General features: G+C 37.8%; 1 protein-coding gene across 2 annotated transcripts in view; it reads right to left on the bottom strand.

The window, feature by feature from the left end:
* The window catches only part of PTPRN2 (protein tyrosine phosphatase receptor type N2), a 620,737-nt gene that overhangs the window by 466,625 nt on the left and 128,827 nt on the right, over nucleotides 1–25,285 (bottom strand). For both annotated transcript variants that reach the window (XM_072328503.1, XM_072328501.1), the window contains exon 3: nucleotides 5,012–5,125. In XM_072328503.1, the coding sequence (XP_072184604.1) occupies nucleotides 5,012–5,125 (114 nt within the window). The remainder of the gene's footprint in view (nucleotides 1–5,011; nucleotides 5,126–25,285) is intronic.

Here is a 25,285-nt window from a genome sequence, read left to right as displayed (position 1 = left end):
AATAGGCTATATAGAATTACAGATTAATAGTCCAGAATGGCATAATAAATTTGGATCTGTTCGCTTTTTATTCACAATTTTCAAAAGGAGTATTATTAGAGAACAGAGCAACTAAAAAAATTATCTCATGCTTCAGTTCATATTTTCTGACATTCCAGGCATAGGAGCAACTGATATGAACTGTAATTTGATTGCTGTTTTTTTAAAGGGTGTTTTTAAGCATATTGTGTGCCTGTATCACTTTAAGCCCAATGGAGGCACGATCCAGTGGTCTTGTGGGAGGTATTACGTTTTCTAAAGAATGATCTAAGAGAATAAGAATAAAGTTCAGAGCTGCATGTGACATCATTAACAGAGCAGCATATTAATGAATAACCCACATACAAAGACCTTCTGCTGTTGGGCTGTTAGTCCAACACTGAGAACAAGGCTACCTAAAGGAAGCCTGTGGAGCTTGCTCAGTGAAGTTCAACAGAAAGAGGAGACTATGTTAGATTCAATTCCTTCCATGGAAGGAAGACACACAGGCAGACTGTGTATTTCAAAGGTCATAAAAAGAACTGTGGAAAAGGCAACACAGCAAGCTTAATGGAAAAGAGATCTTCAAAACAAAGGAGGTAAGATAGGAATTGATCAACAGAGCTTTTGATATTTGCATTATATTATCCCTAATTTTGATGTTTCCTTCAGAAGAAAAGCTGCAAAGTTATCTAGGCTACAAAATATTTGATACATTCTGATCTCAGTCAGCAATTGTCACTGCTGGTTGACAGAAACATGACACAAAGGAGACAAGCAGACCTTTTCTCCTTTCTATCAAACATTTAAGTTAATGTGTTATTTTATCAAAAACACAAGTCAAAACTTCCATCGATCATCATTTTAAACAAAATAGAATGCTATAGGGTTGACATACATTGAATCAACATTCAAATGATGCAAAATAAAATAAAGTTGTTTACGTGTCATGCACAGAAATAAAACTAAATATTTAAAGTTTTCTTCTGTACTTGCTAAAGTCTTTCCCACAATAGACAGGATCTATTTTACTCATATAAACAATTTTTGTAATGCCAACACATTCTTGATAAAGACCAAGGTTTTTGAAGACTTGAAATATCAGAAGTGCTTTAGCATCTAACAAAGACAGGAGTTCTTTGCAACTTTTTCAGTTTTACTGTTAAGAGAGTTAAGAGTTAAGGCAGTGTGACAGTGATACCGGGAGGAGGTAAATACATCCAGTCCCAGTAGTGTTCCTCCAGTGTAGCATGTCATGGGGTTTACGCTTCAATTCCTGGCTTCAGCAACCATATAGGAGAAGAATTTGCCAAGTACACTCCTGTCTGGAGCAAGCTGATGCCCAGGAAATTATTTGTAAAGGCACTACTCTATTCAAGTAAAACATTTTTTTTCCCCTGAAAATCAAAAGAGTTTTTATTCCTTTACATCAATATAAGTATTTAAAGAAAAACCTGCCTTCTCCCACCTCACTTGGTTTCAGCTTTCTATATACCTCCATAATGACGTGTTCACCTTACAAACACGTGCAGAACGTGCACCATTCTTCTAAAGTTTACTTCTAAATTGAACTTATGAAAGTTCACTCCCAAGTCTCTCTGTTACCACAGCAATAACAAATTATATTTTTTTCTAATTTTCCCTGAAAAATAGTCCCAACTGAAATATTTAGCAACCGCTTTGTAATTCACAAGCAATGTGACAAGTCACATTCATTTTAATTTTCAAGTTAACTGATTGTATATCATTTTAGTTTTTAAAATGAATTTGCTATAGGAGTATAAAATTATTTCTAGCAAAGTTATATTAATTACCTTACATTTAACTGGCTAAGAAGCAATTTAGCACAAATACTTTTTCCTCCCTGTCAAGTGCTTCCTGGGTTGCAAAGAAGACAAACAAAAAGTGCTATTTTTTCCAAATATATTATAAATCTGTTGTCTATTTTCACAACCCATAATATTCATCTTGCTGACAATGAATGATCTAAAATGTATCCCACATTTTTTAGTTATCCTAATAACACTGTTGATAGTCAAATATCTTTAGGAGGACTGGGTTTCAGGTAGCAGAAAGGAAACTGCTTTCCTTAAAGGAAAGTTTAGAACAAGGCATTGCAGCAAAAAGTAGTGACGAGCATAGTACAGAGCATTAGAGATGGCTACAGCTTAGGTGAGCAAAATAAGAAATGCATATGTGATTGTTTTGTTCAAACAGGCATGCTTCATGGTTCCTGTGGCAATTTAGAACAAACACTGAAGTACTGATTTTTAGTGCAAAATGACTTGTTTCTAATAGACAGTGTCCTGTAGAACAGTGCTAGAAACTCTGTTCAGGGGCCATATAAACAACACAAAAAACAAGACTTCAGGCTAGGAGGAACCATATGCAACCAAGCATAAAGGGATTATCATGTGAAACACTTCTGTATGCTTGAACTTTCTTCATATTTCCCCAAACAGACACAGTGTTACTTCCATAAGCAGAATCCTAAAATGAACATATGTCATGATCCTGTGCTGCAATGCTTCAGGCTCCATCTCTGAACTCTCTCTTCTAGCAATGCCTTTTGCTGTGGCATTGCACTTTCACATGGTTAGTTGTACCAGGTACATACAGCACCATGTTATCAGCTATTCTATGATGAAACCATTATATGAAAGACTGAGAGACCTGAGACTTTTCAGCCTGGAGAATATGAGAGATTATCTTACCAAAGCTTATAAATAACTAAAGGGCAGGAGACACGTGGGTGGAGCCAGGCTCTGTTCACTCATGCTCAACAATAGTACAATGGGCCATTGGCACAAACTGGAACACGGGAAGAGACAGTGAGAGTGGCAAGAACATTAGAACAGACTGTTTTACTTCTCTTGGAATCTAGAATACAGCCTTCCAAAAAGAATGTGTCCCACACTTCACAAAAAAGAAGAAAACAGATGCTCTCCCTGTCCCTTCTGGGCCAGCTGGGCATCACTAAGTGAAGCTTGCCAAAACTCTTTTGGAAAGGACAAAAACTCGGTAATATAATGATAAAGGAAATAAGACTTGAAAAGCATGACTTTCCTGGATGCTGGCTGAAATATTTGAGTGGATTTGAGACCTTGCTTATCTGTGCTGCAGAAGTGGTCATGATGTTTTCCACACAGTTTCCAGGAGAACAGCATTAATTGTGCAAGTGACCGTCATAGTCAGGGTATATGTCCTAAGGGCTAGCATCTGATAAGACCAGCAAACAGCAGTCTTCCCCAAGCAATCTGATATGAGCAACCCATTAATCTGATAGCCTATATTGATTTTGTTCTATATTTCTGTCCTCACTTCAGGATTTACCAAGGATATTGAGAATAAAATATATATCTATATATGACTTTATTACATCAATCACTTTGAACAAGGGAATTATATTATCTCTTACAAATGTATTTAAGATTCTCATCACTGGGATGTCCACAGGCCACAAGAATAGTCTGTGAAAGTTTTAGATCAGTTCAAAGTATGAACACGTTTGTGTATGCACCTCTAAATGTCACAAGCGAGGAAAGATGAAAGTACTTTCATTCTTCATCATGGTTTCAATCTGGGTGTTCATTGTCACTCTCTTTCTATGAATAAAACATGAGACAAGTCCAAATTTCAATGCCCAAGTTTCCTTAAAGTGGTTTATATCAGAGAAGCACAAAGTAGAAAGGCTTTCCTCAACCAACCAAAATCTCATGGCAGACAGAGTGATGCAGGCAGGTATTCATTTCGACATTATGTGACATTACCGAGACTCCATCAGCCTCTATCTGCCTCTACAGAAGGGTGAAATTTACCTGCAGATTTTCTGCCTTGTCTTACAACCCCATGGAGGAGTGGTGACACCAATTAGCGCATCTGAGATGAATCTGTATCCCCTTCTTCACTGTATTCAAACTCAGATATTTTCCACTCATATCACGTCGCTCTGACAAAATAGTATTTTCATAAACTTGCTTGCTTAATTCAGCCATTAGACAACAAGTGAAACGCCTCAAGTACTACTCACTTATACACATCAATCTAACAAGAGTTACCAAAATTAAGTTTCATTCAGAGTTTGCTTCCTTTGCATGGGCTACTAGACAGGAAATTTTCTGAGTCACCTAAATCAGTGGTTTCCAAATTAGAAATCGAATCCCCAAATATGGTCACGAACTTCCAAGAAATCAGGGTTTTTTTTCCTCATAATCACACTTGGAACATGATGATGCATCATGACTTGTTTGTAAAGGAGTTTGGAATTGGAATCTGCTTAGGAACAAATACCCACAGAGAAGATGCAAGTGCAAAATTAACCATTTTAAGAAACCTTTAGGAACAATAAAGTTCACAAAGATTTCACAGTCCTGCAGCTGTTTCCAACAGAGGTATATTACATACATTATCTTTTACTTAATCCAGCTTTTGATTGATTAGCTCAAGTTATGTCATTCTGCGGTTAGAATATCCTTTTTCAGCTTCAGAAAGAGCAGAGATAAGCTTAAGAAAGATAAGCCAAAATTAAAAGGAACAACAGTAGATGCTGCTTATAATGAAATCAGAGAAAATGGACTTAACTAAAATCCACTGGAAAGTAAAGAAGCCTTTCTAGGTAACTAGATCTTGTGTGTTTTGTACACATGCACCCTGAAATACACTGTGGCGCAAAAACATGTACAGCAAATTATTTTTCTGTCTTGATAATGTATTTGTATGACACCAGCATTCGTGGATGCCAAGATTTTATTGCATATAGCATCAATCACAGATACACACTCTATAAGGAGAAGGAAACACCTCCCCTGAATGGCTTCACCAAGCCCCCTTGAAGATTCAGTGACTCAGAAGGCTTTTTACTTTTATGAAGTCTGCACCACTGGGCCTGGAACACATTGTGCTCAACAGCTTCTGAAGATGTCACCATAGAAGAAGCACAAAGTAATTATAATCCTCAGTGCAACTGACTCTCGGTGCTGGGTTTCTACTATACCTCTGTGTGAGAGCTTCTCCAGGATGATCCTTAGGCGCTGAAGAACAGGAGGTGAAATGTCATATTTGTATATGTCTCTTACTGGCACTCGCTGACATCTCCCAAATATTCCATCTGGAGGAAAGAGAGAAAAAGAAAAGGAAAAACATACATTTCACTTTCAGAAAGTAAGAAATACTTCATGAGATGCGCATTTCCAATGTATCCTAATTATATTCTGAAGGAACCTTTTAAAAGACACTAAAAAGTTATCAAAGGACTACTGAAGTCATGAGGCAGTCAAAATAAATAAATGCTGGAAAGAATACTATTTGGAGGAAGAGTCTGCTGTATAAGTTATGAGTGCAGTTTATTTTATAAAGTTATTTCAGACTTCTGCCTCCCAAATCTTTTGATGTAAAAGTTCTTTACTGCCAGTACAGTGGGATAAAAAAAAATAATAATAATGTTCAGAGCCTACTATGTTGCAGATGAAAAGCACAGCAACCAGAAATATAAATATTAATTTGCAGAAACTATAAGGAGTTGCTGAAACATTTTTAATGCAGGAGCTGTGTGTTAGGCATTGGTAAATGAGAACTGAATCCGTAATGGCTAGCAAAGGCTCATTTCAAGAAGTACTCTCTAATGAATGCAATAAAAGAAAGCTGCTCACAGAACAATGAGATATTAATGTGGCCTAATTTATTTAGCTCCATTCCATTTGTCTAAAATGACAGACTCTTCTCATCAATGTCTTTTCAAATCACACCTTCTAATTAATTTAGCTTCTTATTAGTCTTTATTTAGAGAATTGTTCATTTTGAGACAAGCTTCCTGTGTATGTGTGGGAGGAAGAGGGAGTTCAAACATTCAAATTACCTTTCTCTCTTTCACACAAAAGACTAATTCAGAGCCTAGGTGCTTCACATCCAATCTGACCATCTGCAATGGTAGGCCTCTAAGAAAGTGGGTTCATTTATTGTTCTAAACAGTCCGGTTCCATACAGTGATCCAAAAGAAGCAATTTAAATGCAACAAGTTTAATTAGCAAAATATTCTGCAGCAGTACTAATTTTAACACCATAATTACTTCTGCTCTGATATTATATCTACACTCAAAGAGGAGAGCTACATCAGATTAGCAGAAAATAACAGTAAGTTTTAATTTGCAAATATCCATTACTTTATCTCCTACTTCACAGTAGCTCAAAGACTCCAAATGGAAACCACTGGCACAGCACAGCTGTTCGCTAACACAAATAATGGTATAAAAGAAAATAAACCTATCTAGGATGCAGAAAAAAAATAGGCACTATTAGCCTTCATTCTTAAATACAAATACTCCACTGAAATTACCCAACTTATGCTTTCTTTTCCTTTCTGATCCTCCAGCAACTGCTGAAATTAAATTAATCCAAATTAAAAATTTACTTCTCACTCCTAGTTTAATCTACAGTCATGGTTTGTTTTTCTGCTATAGGAGGCATAACGCAGCATAACAGCAAATTAATCTGGGTGGAATATTCACCTCTGCATCAAAACCTGTTGTAGCTGGAAATGAGAGTATAGAAATATCAGTCCCTTATAAGTGGGTGGGTAATGGGAATAAATCAGGTCCCGACTCAGAAATAGAGGAACATTTCAGTGTTTAAGAATAGGACTGTTCTAAATGAATCATGATTGGAAATAATGAGTTCTGTTTTGAAATACCACCATAAATGTCTACTAACAATTAGGACAAAGTCTCCGCTTAAATAAACAATTAATATTCTATGATTTAAAGATAATAAACCTTAAGCATAATTATAAAACATGTTTTGCAGCCTGGAAAGCATTTATACTTCACCACAAACTAAACATATTCATATAAAGTACTATTTAAAGATATCTCGATGGCTACAAAAGCTCATTCATCCACAAGCTCTAATAGAGGCCTACCTTCTTCTTCATAAAGACAGGTTTGCAAAACCTTCAGATCACTGCCTCTGAATTCAACAAAAACCATTTGCATTTTCAGTTAGCATACAAGTCTGTCCTATCCAAACACACTGGGAGAAACTGCAAATTCTTTTGGCTTCTGTGCCTGAAATATGGGCACAATACGGTTTAAAGAGGCTGCAGTTGCAAACAGCACTCTGCAAAGCACTGCAAAACACAGCACTGGGACAGCTGAGAAGGAGACAAATGCCCCACAGAGCAGTCAGCAAATACCATCGCTAAAGCAGGAGGATCTTTACAGTGCGGATTACAGTCAGACTGGAGTTGTGCAAACAGTGGATTTCATAGTTAGGTGCAGCAAAAAATATACATATACATTTCCCTATGACTTTCTATGTGATTGCAAGGTTTCTATGTCAAGATATAAAACAAAAATATTTAACTTCACATTGAGCACACAGTTTTAAGGTTACTTCTTCAGTAAACCTTGAAGTTATGTATCTTGCAAAGAAAAAAAGAGAAGGGAGTCATTTTACAGGGGCACTGAGTCCAACCCCGGCTCCACACAGCAGCACCCAAACCCAACCCTGTGTCTCACAGCGGTGTCCCAACACTCCGTGAGCTCCAGCACTCAGGGCTCTGCCCACTGCTCTGGGCAGCCCATTCCATGCCCACCGCCCTCTGTGGCACAGCCTTTCTCTCTCCCCCAACTGCTCTCCCCTGACAGCTCCATGATATTCCTTCAGGCCCTGTTGTTGCCCCTCCAACTGCCTGTGAGGAGCTGCAGCTGCCATGATGCCTCCCCTCAGCCTGCTCTGCTCTGTGCCCAACAATCCAAAGCACCTCAGTGCTCCTCATATGCATCTTGACCTCAGGACCAAAGACCAGCAAACTGCCCATCCTTACCTCACAGCAAAAATGGAAACTGGAAAAGCAGCCAGATTTTATAGCTGTCATATGCTGGAGGAAGTTCAAGGCATGAGTGATGCTTTAATAACCGTTACCCAAGGAAAAGCACTGAAGGTCTACAGCCACAAAGGACGTGTTTATACTGAACTTAGATTAAAACTGTACTCTGAGAAGAAAGGTAATACGTAGCAGACATCTGCTCTTTACACATGCACAGCATGAGGATAGGCTGAGATCACCAATCAATATACACATATGGTTGCTATTAAAGTGCTAACCATTAGCAAAAAGTAGTCTCCGAAATTTCCATAGTAATACTCTGTAAGTTATACTTAGACCTGGGAACATCTGTGCTGGCAGTATGGTAATGTTGTCTTTGAGACAGCCGCTACATTTCCTTCCAAAGAAGAGACAAAAACATAGGAATAATATACCCAAGGAAACAGTGAGATACCTCCTTAAGTATTTTATTTTGCTACTATTTTTGCTACTTGAGAAAGAATCCAAACATAATTTAAGGGCTTCTAATTAAAACCTTACATTTCAACAAAGACATATTACAGAGTTAGATACTAAGATGGAAAGACACAAATTTAACCTAAGCCAGATGCCACAATAAGATCCAAAATGATTGCAGATAAACCTCTTCTACTGAAGACAATATCGCAGATCGTTGTACACTGTTCTACTGAATAAAAATAAATAAATTAGCTGATAAACAGTGAAGAAGTCACAATACAAGGATAACTTTTGAAGGAAGATGACTGGCAAATGAAAAACTTCCATCTTCATTCACTCATTATTCTTTTGCATTGAATTGTTGGTTATTTGTGCTGTTTGCTACCTGCTGAGAAAGGAAACACTACACTTTATTCATGACCAACAGCGAGGCATGAATTATGGAAAAGATGACCACAAAAAACTGTAGTTTGAAGTAGTTTTTTAAAGTCATTTTGTCAACATGTCGAGTTGGAAACGTAGGCAGCTTCACATGCTGAGTAGGTACTAAAACTCCTCAGAAACTTCCAGAGTGACCACCTTCATCACAGAGGCGAGCCTGGCTCTGGGCAGCTGATTCGTTCAAGTCATTTTAAATAAATATATATTTTACGCATATACATACAAAAGCTATCTTTGGCTAGAGAACCATATCCCATCCTAAAGCCATACTTGGTGTATGGCTAACCTGAGAAATCAAGGAAATATACAAGTCTTGGCCCAGTTTTACATACCAGAAAAAAAGATGGAGTTCTTGTTAAATGTATTTTTCTGTTGAGCAGAGCTATGAGGATTGGTAGAGAAACTGGAATTTGTGTGCAGGAGGAGGAAAGCTTAATAGATGGAAATTAAAAGATTGTGTTCTGCAGTGATTAATTATTTAGATGTACATGCGGTGGAATTTTCACATGGTGCTGACAAGTGACCTTTGCAGAGGAGCCTCCAAGCAGCTGCTTTGAAGCACCCAATGCTGCCGCTGCTCAAGCTTTGCCCAGTTGCCAGGAAGAAAGAATCAATTCAATCAGCAACAGTATTTACATTCAGAGGCCACTGTGCTTCAGCTACCTCATCCTAATTACCTGACAATTGCTGAAATATTATAAAGTAGACCTTTGTCTAGAAAGTTTTGTCCCATAGAGTAGATACTGGGCTTAGTTCCTGTATTATAATCCAAACAAGTCCACATGTCCAACAGTAGGACAAACTGCATCTGCTGTCACCTTTGCCTCATTTGTGCTTGTGTAGTTATCATCAGAGGACATCCTCATGTCTCTGCACAGTTTTCAGCCAGCACCACACCTCAGCAATGAAACCTTCTGTAAGAAAAGGATTCTTCTCACCAAGCACGGACACTTCACTCACCTTCACCTAGCTGTGTGTTTAAACAGCTGTAAGGTCCAAAGGTAGTTCAGGGCTAATGAAAATGCCAATACTTCCAATGTGAATGAATACGTACATCTCCAAAGTTAATGATACTGGACTTCAAGGTCACACATGTTAAATGTTTTAGTAACTACAAATGGGACTGCTGAAGTTATTTAATTTTGCCTTTCAGAAGACATCACTCACAAACCTACACACAACATTTACAAGTAAGCTCTTCAGCAAACAACATACTTTTAATATTCCAGTTCTTTAAAAACAATCACAGAATCACCAAGGGTGGGAAAGACCTCCAAGATCATCTAGCCTTATTGGCCATCTGCCACCAATATTTCCACACTAAACTATGTCCCTCAGTACAACTTCTACACACTTCTTTAACACCTCCAGGGCTGGTGACTCCACCAGCTCCCTGGGCAGCCCATTCCAGTGCCTGAACACTCTTTCAGAGTAAAATTTTTTCCTAATATTCAACCTGAACCTCTCCTGGGGCAACTTGAGGCCGTTCCCTTGAGTCCTATCACTGAATAATTTGTTCAAAATTTATATCTCTACTTTTAAATTCTCTTTACAAGCAATATAGAGATGGCACAGATGGAGCAACCGCGGCTTCCACAGCGTCATTTCTCATGCAGTGTATTAAAAATACTATTTCAATGCAAAGCATTGGCAAACACTTCCCATGCAAGCACAGTGAACTGCACTGCAAACCTGCACCATGAAGTATGCTGTGTTTCTAGGAGGCAATCTTTCTCTGTTAAACGTTTTTATTTTGCTCACCTATGCGCAGCCTCAGTACTTGTAGATTATTTCTCTTTCAGAGCAGTAAGAGTGGCATCTAGTGGACAATTTAGTGCTTAGGGATCAGACCTGAAGCACTCACTGTTCACCTGCTGAATTTATTGCTTTCAGATACATTTGACTTCATCAGGATTACACAGCTACACAGTGACAGCCAGCCTCAGCCTACCCTATCTTAATGATCGATGAGCATGTGGAAGTTTTTAAGACAGCTGGTTAAAATTAAGGAATAATGCCAAAATTTATACTTGTGATTAAGATATATGCTACTAGAATTGATATGTTAATTAAGATAAACTAAATGCACACAGGTTGTTTTTTAAAAGAGTACGGCATGGTAATCTGCTTTTTCTGATGTGTAAGGCATTAATACATAATGTGATAAAAGCATATCCTTAACTGTAAATTAAAAAAGAAAGTATATTTTTGTAGATTAATGTTTTACATTTAATAGGAACGATGTATGAAACAGGAAATAACAAAATTAGGAGGTCTAAACCTGAGAATTATTTTTTTTCCAGTGTATATTAGTAATAGTCCAGTGAATACTTTCCTACTCAACAACTACATAACCTGCTGCCTGAAAGCCAAAGGTAACTTACAAATTCTGTTGAAAGCCAGATAGCTTAACAGTGTGAAAGGGCTCAAACAAGATTTAATGCCTTTCTTCGCCTCTTTGGACACAGGCATTTAAGGTTTCAAACCACATGCCTGGTCAGTTTTCAACCACGAAATCTCAAACCTGACAACTCAGAATATTTCTGATTATGGAAACAATTGGATGGCACGCTAGTGATTACACAAGCGCTCATATTAAATGATAAAATTTCCTATTAACAGCAGTATCAGCCAGCTGTTGTGCAAACACCATGATGTGGTGGGGATTTGCAATGCTCCAGATACTCCTGGGGCACATTTGAAAGTCAGTAGCTCCTCTGAGGTTTGCAGTCTCCTTCTTTTTGACAAGTAATACTGAGATCTAGTTCTGGAGGACTCTGTTCTTCCTTCATCAAAAAGAGATATAACCTTCAAGAGAGTGAGGGTATCATGCTAAGAACTGTGCCAATCTGCTGATCTAAGTGTAGGTTGAAAAATATAATGCACACTTACCTTGAGAGATTTTATGTAAGAAAAAAATAATGCAAATAGTAGAGAAAGTAACTAAATATATATATATATATCTTACTCTCACCTGAATACAGCAAGAAAGAAGGCAAGGATCTTAACAAAGCTAGCTATGCTATTACAAAACAATAAGACAGCAGGCTGACCATGAAAAGAAATGCTGCCTACTCCTGAAAAGCCCCTAAATTATTCAGCTAAGAGAAGAAGAGATCCAGATTTCAGTGCCTGCTGTTTGCGATCCACAGCGCAGAAGTGAACCTCTGCCATAATGGGTCCTCCAATGGCCTCTCAACCAGAGCAATAACGACCATTATCTGGGAGGAAAGGGCAGAAGGGAGGACAAGGAAAGGAAAAAGTAAAGTTGAAAAGAAAACAAATCTTAAACTTTTGCTGCTAGATCCAATGTTTCTGTGGATCAACACTTGAATCACTTGTTAGAGAACCAAACTTGAATCTTCTACAGTCCAGACAACTGTGGAATAATTCTGTGGGTTTTTCTCAACAAGAACGACAAGGGAGTATGACAGAGCCCTGAGTGTCACCAGTGACATCTTTCACATCCAGCTGATGTAGCTTCTAAACCACAGAATTCATTTGCATTCACTTTCAATCACAGAAACCAGCCCAGATGTGATGCGCCATTTGAGAAAATGAAGCTCTAGGTGCAGTTCACTAAGAGGAATTCCTAAATTACATTCAGTATTTGGTTATCTTTAAGAAAAAAACTTTGCAATCAAAATTATCAGAGCACTAATAGTACTAAAAAGGAGGAAAGATTCAGACAGATAATTCTTCCACCAACAGGAAAGATACTTTAAATTCAAGTATTAGCAGCCTTATAATAAAGCATCTTTAGCATATTTTGTCACTGGACTGCAAGATTAACATGAAAGTTTCTACACTACATCTTACTGTTATCATTTCATCTTATTATTGCTATGTGTCTTATTAGAGATACACCTGAGACATGTACCATGCCCCACCTCCCATCCAGAAAATCACTTTGAGCATGCAGTCAGAATACTGTGCTAAAGGAAAAGGAAATGCAAAGAAAAATGAAGTGAAAAGAAGCAAAAGATAGACATACAGCTCTTTAAACAGTGACCTATGGTTCTGTACGGGAAAAGACTAAAAGTTTGTGCAACCTGGTTGATTAATTATTTATGACATCATTGTTCTGAACCAGAACAAGTTTCAAGCAGGGAGAAAGTAATGTGAAACTGTTCAACAACCTCCTGCAAGAGCAATGCAGCTCCCTTTACCACTGAGCCAAAGCAACGGAATGATGAAACAGGAACAAATCTTTTTTCTCTTAAATATGCAATTACAATTACAAAAACAGAGGTTACTGGAGGGACTAAGAATTTATTTATGGAAGCAATGAGATGCAAATATACTAATGCTTATTTATGCGCACTAATTTTCCAAGTATCACTGAGACGTACTTCAGTCACTTCAAGGATCCCCATTACATTTTTGGTTGGTGCCAAGAACCACTTTGGTGCTGGCAATGTCTTCACTGTGTGATCAGACTAGAGCTGCTCTTGCATCTGTATTCCCAAGGCTAAAATAACTGTGCGAGGAAACACGTTCGGCAAAATGAATTTCTGCATTAATTTTCATTTGGTATTGAAAACAAAGTAGTGTGAATTTTAACCGGAGCCAAATGCCAAGAGATGTATTTGAAGAGTTAGTTTTACGGCTTCACAGGAGACGGTGTTTTCAGGAAAACAGGATTACTAACCATTCCATTCATATTCACTACCAGCAACATCTACTAGTTAGGGCAAACTTGGTTCGTCTCTGACCTTTGCCAAATGTGAAGCTTCCCAGATCTTTGCAAAACAATATTTATCGAGACAGCAGATTACTTTCATAATCTGAGCCACTGTATTTATTCCTAAATGAAAATAACTTCAGACATGCATGAAATTATAGTAATAAAAATCTCCTTGTTCCCTAGCTGCAAAGTACTACAAAAATTATAGGGAATTATGTTGTGCCAACCAGAACACGTCAGCAAAAATTCTAAATGCACACCTTTACAAAGGGAAGGGGAAACCTTTACAAACTAGGGTACCTGCACAGAGTACACCTAGCAGGCTGATTAAAACTGACTGGAGCTATCCCAAGAATCTCTATACATGCTGTAGCATGAAATATCAGCATGCCCACAGAATCCCTGACACACCAAACTGCCTCTGGCAGCACGCACAGACACCAGGACAGCCATGAGCCTCACCTCAGACAAGGACAAGGGGCTGCTAACTGCTTCTGCTGGACAGAGTGTTAAGTCTGACAGTTTTCAAACTCTGACTTCAAACAGCTAAATATTGCATTATATAACTAGGATCACTTATTGGAAGCTGCGTCCAGAAGTTATTTCTATCACAATTAGAGATCTGGACACAGTTACGCCCCCTGGCCCCCTCTCCCACGACAGAGCCAGAGCACCACCCGCAGCCTTGCTACTGGCAAGAGTGATGGAAATGAGACATTACAGTCCTTCCTTGCTTGGTTCAGACCTCAGCATTCAGTCTGAGACAGTAGCAGGAGTAAAGCAGTAATAAGGTTTGTGGATATATGAACATGACAGCAATAAACTGGAATAAGGTGATGTCATTCGCTATGCACCACTGATGAGGTCAGTAAAGGAATACAGTGTTCCAGTGTCCAAGTTTTAAAATGAATGATAATTTTTGGAAAGGGCACTGAGGAACAAAAGAGATTATCTACAGGATAGAAAAAAGCCCTACAGTGAAAAGCCTTTTCCAGCACAGAATTCTGCCTTCAGCACAGAGGATGATCTTTTGTCTCTATGAGTAAGCCCACAGACGGATGAAATGATATGGGAATGAAGATGTGCAATAGGACTGGAAACAGCTGCAGAACTATTTAATTCTCAGCTTTATTACTGTTCAAAACATATTTTAAGATTTGCGGTGTCTGAAATTACAGTAAGAATAAATACAGAAAGCCAGACTGTTTTTGCTTCTGCAGTGGGTTTCACAACCCCTCAATGCATATGGAACATGCAAGCTCAAATGGCTTCCTATTTTACTCATAGGATACCATACAACTCTCAGGAGATATCCAATATTTAAGCATATGTATAAATAGCAACGTGCTATTAAAAATACTGTATAAAACTACAAGCTGTTATTAAATGGGAGCTTTGAATTTAAGCTGCAGTTTGAGCTTTAGAATTTCCTGCAATTTGAGTGGTTAAGTGTAGAAGTTGCATACTTAGCATAAAGACTTCTTAAAAGAAGATAGAACGTACATGAATAATCTTGAACAAAGAATTTATGCCACAAAAGGAAGAGGTTCATCAAAGTTGCATAATAAAAAACTTGGAAGCCAAGATCAGCAAGAAATCCACTGAAACAGGATCTCACTAATGAGTGCCATGCATCTAAATTTCTCCTTCATCCTATATTGCTTATGAAGTAGCTGACTGCTGCTTTGGACAACAAAACTGCACAGAATACTGAAGATCTTCATGTTGTCTCATCGTATACTTCACCTGCATGCTCTTTCAGGTATAAAGTATAACTTTTTTCATCATGTTTACACAGCGCTAACCAAAAAGATTGCAATCGTAAATGAAGGAAAACGCCTCTGCCCAAAATCCTGTATTCTGAAATTTCTGCTGAAACTAATAATACATGATTCAATTATACTGCTGTACTTATGATGCCTAGTAGGTAGGTAACTATTCACCCAGGACTCTGCACAAAAGCAGCCTCAGTGTTTCACTCTTCTGCCAGTGCTTTGCCATTCCCCAAAGTCTTCCACTAGCCAAGCCTTGCCTCCCATTCTGGCCAACAGGAAGGTTGGCTGGACGGAAGGTGATGATTTAGGCAACCTCTCCACAGACAAATGTGTAAACAGAAGCATGCACTCAGTAATGAAAGCAAAGGGACAAAATGGCATTTTAAACATAAAAGAGGAAAAATAAGATACTTGAGAAGACAAAAAGACTACCAGCTTCTATCCCTCACCACATTTCAGCCTTGTTTTTCAAGTCAATAGTATGCTTCTCTGATGAAACGCAATTTGGGTATACCGAAACCAGAAAGATTCCCATTTCACACATGGGTATAAACAGTTTTCAGTGTACCCAGACATTTTTGTTTAATCTACAATAGCATTTTCTCCCAAAGGCATCAACCAAAATCCTCTAATCCAACTTGTGCATATTCAGCGAATGGCAGTAATATTATGGCACATTTAATTTCTTATCCTTATTGTCACTGAGAACTGGAGCCATAGGAAAGCATTTCAAATGTTTGCTCCTATTTTCAGCATCTATGAATGGACAACGTAAGAACAGAGCACCCCATTTCCGTCACATCTGGGACATCACCTGTTCAGATAAAAACGTTCACTCCAAAGTCAAGGAAGGGCAGTCCAGCAAACAGCCTGCAATTTTAATAAATTCCACATTTTTTACGGCAGCACCCGAAGTCTTTTGTGCAAACTTCATTTGCTGCAAAGTTCATATTCCGCCTCAACCACTGACTGCTGTCATATTTGGTGCAACTTGTTATGGGTGGAAAGATAAGCAGCAGGGCAGCAGAAAGAGGAGGTTTATCTCTGGCAGCTAATCTCCTCAATCAACAGCACTCAGCTCTGCTTAACAGCCGTTGCCAAGTAACGGGGAGCAGCTTTTCTTATCGGCTTCATAATGTTTCATTGACTATTCAGACTAGAATAGAAAGCTGTGACACTCAGGGTTATGAGCAGCACAAAATGAAAATGGCATATTATGTGGTATGAAGAAGAGAAATCTTTTAGCCTTCACCTTATCTGGACGGTGACTGTTACTCCAAAAAAAAAAAAAATAAAATAAAAATAAAAATCATCTATCATTTTCTGCTCTGCTTATTTTAATATCACAAAACAAACAGAAAAAAAATATAACTACATAAACAAGATTTTCTTTTTAAATGTTGTTGGCAGGTCCTCAGCAATTCACTGACACTACTGATACCTCTTACACAGAGAGACAAGGGTTGTATGGATCCCTATTACATTACTGAAAAGCAAGTATTTGCTGCTTATTCTAAAGCTATTGGAAGCAGCTTCCCCGTGTTGAGGGATGTCTTCTCACAGCAGGTGGGATCTTCCTCAAACCATGATAACGATGACCAGAATAAAACAATCTATGCAAAACCGACAACATTACATTTCTTTAACAGTATTACTACTCCTCTTTCCTATCTTCATCTCCTCACACATTCTGATTTTCCACTCTAGTATCGATGTTTTTCACATACTGCCACAGGAACAGTAAAACCTTACTGCATCTCCAGTGATTCCAGTGCCTGCTTACCAAAACTTAAATCAGGGCCCATATAGAATCATCATGAATTACAACTATCATTGTATTTGCATGATATCAACATATCCAAGATATTAGCCTTGGATAATAGAGCATCACAAAATGATGTGCTGTAAACAACAAAGAGGTTACACAGAGATACACTCGCAGTATAAGAAAACGAAATGATACTAGGAATTAAGTATGAAAATCAGAAATCAGACACTATATTTGCTTACCATCTTTCAATTCTAAAGTCATCATACGCAGAGAACTATGACCTCTCAATGTTTTGTCTTTGAAATATTAACCATAAGCCCAGAAAATGGGAGGAATGTCCTAAAATGAATTTTACATTGACAGAGTCAGGGTTTGAGTTTCAGGTAAACATTCATAAGCATGTAAGTCTGAAACTAATTCCAAAGAGTGACACCTTATCAGTTCTCCTTCCCACAGATTCCAAGAAGTTCAGCAACTGAATAGATATATGCACACTCCACATATGCAGTGGAGTATTTCTAGGTTCAAAGACAACTACCCACTTAAGCAGTTGTCTCTAATACAGCCACAGTGTTCCATGGGTTCTTTTGCATTTTCAAAATTGCAGAAAACTTGAAAAAATTAGTAGTAGTAGCTTCAAATATTTACATGGCAAGGTTTTGGTAGCACAGGGCTGCAGGGATGGCCTCTGGGAGGAGCGCCCAGCACTGCACTGTATCTCATCAGAGCTCCTGAAGATGCCCTGCTGCTGCTGGGCAGAGCCGAGTCATGAACGACTGGCTCATGGGAGAGCAGATTTAAGAAAGGGACAATCTGTTGCACAACAGCATCTGATGGATAGGAGTGAGAAATGGGAGATAAGCAGCCCAGTAAAGAAGGTCAGTGCAGAAGGAGGGCAGGAGGTGCCCTAGGCATGGAGCAGAAGCTCCCTGCAGCTCAGGAGAGGCCCATGGAGGTGCAAGGCTGTCCCACCACAGCTCATGGGCACCACATGGAGCAGATCTCAATGTGCAGCCATGGAGCCCACGGTGCAGCAGTGGATGTGGTCTGGAGGATGCTGCAGCCATGGAGACTCCCATACTCTCACTAGAAAACCTGCAGTCTTACCTATTCAGACTGGATTTATCTGGATAATCTACATGTTATTTTGATAACCTAGAGCAATGCTATCAGCTTCTCCATCTACTTATCTCCTTCCTTTTTCCGCTGTTAATTAGAATTGAGAAATTATGAATAAGAGAAAACTCCATTTTTAATAACGAATAAATAAAGGCAATGTTTCTTCTCATATTTAATAATCTAAATTTTATGGAAAAGTGTTCATAAATTTGATTCACCACACCAAATCCTGCATATGAAATTAGACAATTTAGGAGTGTAGTGGCTCCAAGCTTTCTCCAAAACCAATGAGGGAGAAGCACTTGCAGAAGGTGGTTCTGCTAACCCAAAATCTTTATATTGAGCAGATAAATGCATTGGTCTGATAATGTCACAAGGCTTTATCCACACCAACATAAATGGAATAGCCATAATTAAAGAACAAACTCTAAAGAAACAAATAAATGTGAGTACAACTTTAGCTGAGGATTTCAGTTTATCTCTTTTCAGACAGCTTTGCTTTTTGGCAAGTGAACACCAAGAGTAGGTTTGAGTCTATTTCATCCTGAATGCAATAATAAGGTGAAATAAGAGATGGCTCAAAAGGGAGCTATTGGGTTTTCTACATTGCTCACATAAGTAAATTTATGAATTTATGACTAATTTGAATCTCACAATACAGTCCAAATAAAACAACTAAAAACAGGACCAATATTAATGCTCAAGCTTTTAGAAACTGGACATGTCCATTGTAAGTACTCAAATCTGCATGTCAAGTTCTTAAGTAAAATATTATAATAAATAACTACCAAGAATTTATTAGAATAGTTTAAAAATATGGATAATTATTTTAACTGGAGAGTTACAAGAAAAAAAAAAAAAAAAAAAAAAAAAAAAAAAAGTATTTCCAAATATATTTTTATATAGGAAGACATAGAAAAAACTGGGAACATAAGCAATTTGGTTTCTTAAGGCTTTTAGTTCTTGTTCTGAGCCAGGGAGAGAATGTTAAGATCTCAGTCATGGAGAGATGACAAGGTTCATTAAAAGAAAATGACAGCATAGACTGAAAGAGGCAAAATATATTTCATCTTTTCATTTCAGAAGCAAATTCAGCCTAATATAAATGAGAGGCCTATTCAGCCATGACCACGCACCACGATGCAGAAGCACCACAGGTAATCATAGAACTAAAGTTTTCAGTCTTGGCAATAAGACTGCAAGAGCTTTTGGAGCCAATTCCTGTTATGTCAGGATATGTTCATCACCTGAAGTCACTTCTTGAAATATTACTTCAAGAAACAACTGTTTCTTTGGCAGTTAATAAAGAGTACCACAGCTTTCTAAATACATTTAAATTTCTCTTTCTACACTGTATTCTTCTTCTTTTACTCCTGTGCCATATCAATAGTGACATTACTTTTGAACATCCGCATAAGGATCCCTAAGGGCCAGATTTTCTAAGCTGAGCACGTACACATAAGAAGCAAAGGAATAAAAGTATCAGGTATGGAGATCCATATTTTCGATCAGTCATACAGACTGTCATAGAGAAGCAAATACGACCTGCAATGGAAGAATTTCCATATTATGTTGTACAATCTGAGAAAGACTGCTAGGCGAAAATGAGGGCAAAGTCTATTGTTATTGTTTTGACTTCTGTCCCATGGGAACACTGTTCCAAAACTGTAATTTTAAAATCTCTGTCATGTTGTTTCTGTCCTTTCACATTTCTGGTGGGAGAAAAGAAGAAAGTGACTAAATAGAAGCCACAGTTCAATCAACAATGCTGAACAGATGTTGGAAGAAAAGTTTTGCGAAGAAGTATGAACAGATTTTGCACATAAAAGTGAAGTAAGGTAAGATTTTACATCCAAAACCAACTGGCCTGTTAGTAATTAGAGAAATACAGATCTGTCATTAGGCTTAGGTATTCTAGTTGAACCATCAGAAATACTTGCTTTATACCTACAGGCAAAGCACTTAAGCTAAGCTGCTTCCATACATTTAAGGAATTTATTTCAACAGCACTCCAAGTTTGGGTTTCTTTTTTTTGTGCATGTAAGAAGGCTTCAGAATAATTTCTACAAAACCAACATGGATCATCTTTAATTACTGCATTGCAACCACGGCTATTTAAAAATCCAGCCTTAGCAAAGTAGATGACAAACATTAATGAGCAGTAATGCACACATGGTATTGTAAATGAACGGATAATGAAAGCAATTTATTTGAAAATTAAAATATGATTAAGAATGGCAGTCTGTACTAGGACCCAGATGCCAACAGAAAGCAACCAATGTGCAAGCAGACTGTCATTAATTTGGGAACTGTATGAAATTGCTCTCCTTTCTTTAACTGTTTTGAACATAAAGTAACTTAACTAATGGACAGAACATATACACAGGAAGTCATAGGTCCTACTGAAATGTTTACAGGTAGTAAAGTAGACTACAAATTCTCCAGTAAGAGATTCTCTGAGAGAGGAGGACATTTAGAAGATACTCCAAAATTTAGGTAGGATGATCTACACTCCCCAAAAGCTCCTCTCTGGAGGGACTACCCATTGTTAACATATACAAGGCAGAGTGCCAGAATTCAGTTCAGGAGAACCCAGGGCATATCTCCAACAGCAGGTGTTTGCACCAGCACCGTAATTAGGAACAGAACACTTGGAAAGCCAAAAAAGCAGGTGCACTGGAGTTAGCTAAACACACAGAGAAGACATCTCAAAGCAGATTAACTACAATAAAAAAGAAAAAGTAGTTCCCTTTAATAAGTACACAGAACCAGTTTAGATCCTAAGCATATTTGAATGTGATCCCTGTGCAGTACGGGCTACAAGTTCAAGTCTTTATCACTTGATATAGAGACTTTCTCCAAATCAGACTGTAGCATACCTTGAAAACCTGATGTATTACATTCTAAAGTAAAAATGGTCTCGCCTCTCTATCTAAAAACAATGTCTGCTTCTGTTGATGCAGGAGCTAACCATACTCAGCTGATTGCTGTAAAATTGTCAGATCACTCCTATTTAAGTGTTCATGTTTGAAAATTTCAACCTAAGTAGAGGTGCCTGAGCTCCATGACAAACTGCTAGACCGTATGGCTCCATACCAATACGTATGTCAGGATGTACAGAAGGCACTGAATGTGGTTTCTGTTTTACAAAACAGTTAATTAACAGGCCTAATTAAAAGGCAAAAAGAAAGAGCTAAAGACAAAGGACCACACTGTCTTGGTAATACTAAGCCCACTTGTTTTGCTCCAGTTGCAGCAGGCCAGGGGCAGGTACTAATCATTTATCTGTATCATTTCAGAAATAAATAATTGTCATCCAGATAACTATTTCCACGGAGATATAGCTCCAGCAAAGACATATTTTGTGACAAAAACTCACTTCATATACTGATTAGCTTGGACCTGATATTCAGTTCTGAAGAAAAACAGAGTAGTGTGCAATCACTGGTAAGATTTTGTTTAGTATTTACTACAGTGTCTGTACAGTGTACACAAGCTGTGAGGAGAATCAAGGAAATCAATTGATAACTTCTTTTACCCTACTTCCTTGAATAAATTTATATTTTATGTAAATAAATCATTTATTGTCCTATCAAAAGGCAAATCAGAAAAATAAATGTAATCAATATGACTTACAGACCCAGTATTTCCCACAAACTCTACAGCCTTAGGAGATCTTACTTAATGCCTGTCTGTGCATCAAACACAAATCCACCTAGCATCTTCTTCATATCTGAACCCTATGCAATTCAGGAGCTTTTGTGTCTTTCTTCTATATGGAAGCATATCTACTTGTTATGGGTCATACCTAACATGACAAAATAGTATGTTCTAGCTTATTCTGGAAAAGAATTGCTAAAGAGCATATAACCCCTCCAAACTCAGCATAATAATGCCATCACTGAAGATGTGATTTTAGCAGCTTAGTGTGGATATTCACTGTGGAACACCACAGATATCTTCCATTCACTTTTTGTATTGGATAATTATCTACTATATCCATATATTACAACCATGGAAGTAAATATCTAATTTCTAGAAAAATAACTGACAAGATTTTAGAGGTAACAACTGTAGCCCAGCTGAACTAAGTTCCATCATTACCAAATGGAATGTAAATGGAATGTAAAGACAAAGAAAACCATTTTATCTACTTTAACAAAAAGCAACTTCCCTCCCTATGCTCGCCCACCTTCCCCGCCCCCCGCCCCTTTTCCCACTACTGCATTGCTTTGGATCTTACTCAATTTTACAAAGATTTTTAAAATCTTCAGCTTCTGATTGCTTCTTTTCTGTCAGTCAAACCAGTCACCCAACAGATCTTAGAAACTGCTTTGACCTCCACCTGAACGATGCCACTTTTGGGTAGGTGGAAAGGACTAATCATCAATGAAAAAAATATAAATAAGACCAACGGCTGCTTAAAAATATATTTTAATCCTTAAGAAATCCACTGGGATATTAACAAAAGGTGGTTTTGTCTGCAAAAAGGCATTAACATAGCCATTTATATAACTAATAGGAAAGCGAGCACTGCTCCAGTAATAATGAAAGTACACTGCAGAATAACATTATGGAAATAGGATACCAAATTGAAGAATTGACCTTGGGGCCCTGGCTTATCCTGGATGAAGATGACTTGTGAAATGAAAATTTGGCTGTAATTTGTTCTTGCTTTCCCTAAAAGGTTGAAGGCATTTCTACTCCAAATGAATAAAACAACTGTTAATTTCCTAGCATTAAGCTAGATGTTCTTAAATATAGTTTTTTTGTAAGTGTATTCAAAGACATTTTCAGGTTCTATTTCTATTCCTGGAGAAAGAGAACCGGTTGTCTACGATTTCTATCACAGCCAGTTTCCAAGAGTTAATTTTTGAATCACTTCAGAGAGAAGTACCTGCTAGAGCTGAATCAGTTGGATGCTCTATACTTATCCATCAAGTGTTTACTCATGATTTAATAGGATGCAATGGTCTGAGCATTCAAAACTAACAGTGGATGTGAAATACAGAGCATGAATATATTCTTCCAAATAATCACGTTGCCTTCAAATAACACTAAAAATTTATAATCTCTTCCAGAAAAAGAATTAAGAGCCAAAAGCATGAGCTTGTTAGTTTCTTTTTAACATAAGAACCTTATCTAATAATGGCCATCAGTGCATCCATTTCAGCAAATGGGCAAATGTCATAACATAGCGGTTAAAGTTGGAGTTGAAATAAATCAAAACAACGCAGAAGGAACATGTGGATCATACTGTATGCAAAGCAAAAAATTTGCATACAGTACTGTCCTTGAAGCATATATTAGATGGCACTGAGAGCCAAAGGAGAAGAATGTGGGCTGTAAGGTCCACAAGTTTTCTGGCATGGTGTTTTCACAGGAGGAGTTTTAATTATTGATAACATGGTAGTACCTAGCATCCTCAATAACTGTTTGGGGAATATGATTGAAACACATGCATACTGCAGCAGCAACATAAAAAAATTATATATTTACTCATGTTAAGTATATTTAATTATATATCTACATAAATATAATAATAATGAGAAAAAAACAAACAATACAGCAACTCTCCACAAACAGATCCCATTCATAAGTGATTATTTCTGTTGTTTAGATACGTATACAGTGGTAAGAGCTTAGCAATATCAGGCAGAAGGACAACCAATGGTAAAAACAGCTCAGGTCCTTGAATACTTTTGTGTGCTTGAGAAAAGAGAATTTCAAGAAGGAATATGAAGGACAGCTTTATGCTGGTTTATAGGTGGTTATGGTGTTTATAGAACATAGGGGATATAAGGGAGAAGTGCAAAGGAGCTTATTTGGAAATGATAACAAAGACTGATAATGAGATAACCAGTAAAACAAAGGAAAATAACTTAAAAAAAATAAACTTAAAAATGTATATATTTTTCTTGTTTCCTTCTAAAACAGATTGATATTTGATCTACTGCTTTACTTCGGAGATAAAGTTTAACAATTATATTTCATATGTGCATCAAGCCAAAGTCCAAGATAAAGCACAAAGACTGCATATACACGGGTAAATTAAACCAAGTTACAGCACGCTCCTGGGCACAGGAAATTGGCCTGTACAGGTTAAATGTCAGAACATTCTGACATGGTTTAGTCCAGCCCTTCTACTCTTCGCATATGTGTGGCTCGTGGGCTACAGCATTTCAAGGAGCACTGAACGCAGTGCACACCTGGCTGGCTGCTGGCTGGAAGTGGCCCAGTCCTTGCTGCTCCTTGCAAGAACAAAGAGCCCTGGTTCTGTTTGTAGCCCACATACACACATATTGTTAAGCACGCAGCAGTGGATTGATGATTCCTTTGAGGTTTTAGTTTCTGGTGAAACACCTACACATCTTACAGGCATCTGAGACTAGCAGCAGAAATACAACTTTGTGTAATGGACAGCGCAGCAAATAAGTTCAAAGTCAGCTAATAGAACAAAATTCTTCTATTGTGCACTGCACAACAAAATAGCTCTCATAAAAATGCATCAGACTTCACCTTAAACACATTTCTCACTTCTTCCTACGAAGTTTCTATCTCAAAGGCTGCACAAGAGACCAAAGGCTTGGAAAGATCCTCTGAGTCTGAGTTTAGCCATGACTCATTAGTACCTATTTGTTCTAATGCTAATTCTGGCCTTTAGCTTATATAGCCTTTTCCTCTCCCTCATATTTAATCAATAACAGAGATATCAGCTGTATCATTGGGTATCATCTTTATATCAGGTTTCATCTCTCAGACTTAATCTGCAAGGCTAAATAAATGTGCCCCTCTAGTGTCCTCACTGAGAAGGGGCTTCATTTGCTAATCTTGTCTCCAACCTTTCCTCTGCACATGCTCTAACTTCAAATAGACTTTTATCAATCTGGCCAGAAGGAAAAGTCTGTATGAGTATCCCAGGGGATGACTTGTTGAGGCCTGCACCCTACTACTCATATATCACTGCCTCTATGTCCTAGATAGATGCTTACTAAAGTTGTCCATTGTTTTTCAGTTTAACATCAAGGCAAGGATGTGCGCTCACCCTGCAGTTGATAAATACATTCAGGCTGTTCTCTTCTGCTATTTCCAACTGAGAACTTTCCAACATTTCAGATTTTGGTCTTCAGCTGCATGGCCTCTCACATCATACTGCATATAGGAAATTCTACTTCTCACAAATGCACACTCCT

Source organism: Excalfactoria chinensis, chromosome 2 (genome assembly GCF_039878825.1).
Source record: "Excalfactoria chinensis isolate bCotChi1 chromosome 2, bCotChi1.hap2, whole genome shotgun sequence".
Lineage (NCBI taxonomy): Eukaryota > Metazoa > Chordata > Aves > Galliformes > Phasianidae > Excalfactoria > Excalfactoria chinensis.
Note: the sequence above shows the minus strand (reverse complement) of the source record. Positions and strands in the feature narration are given on the sequence as shown.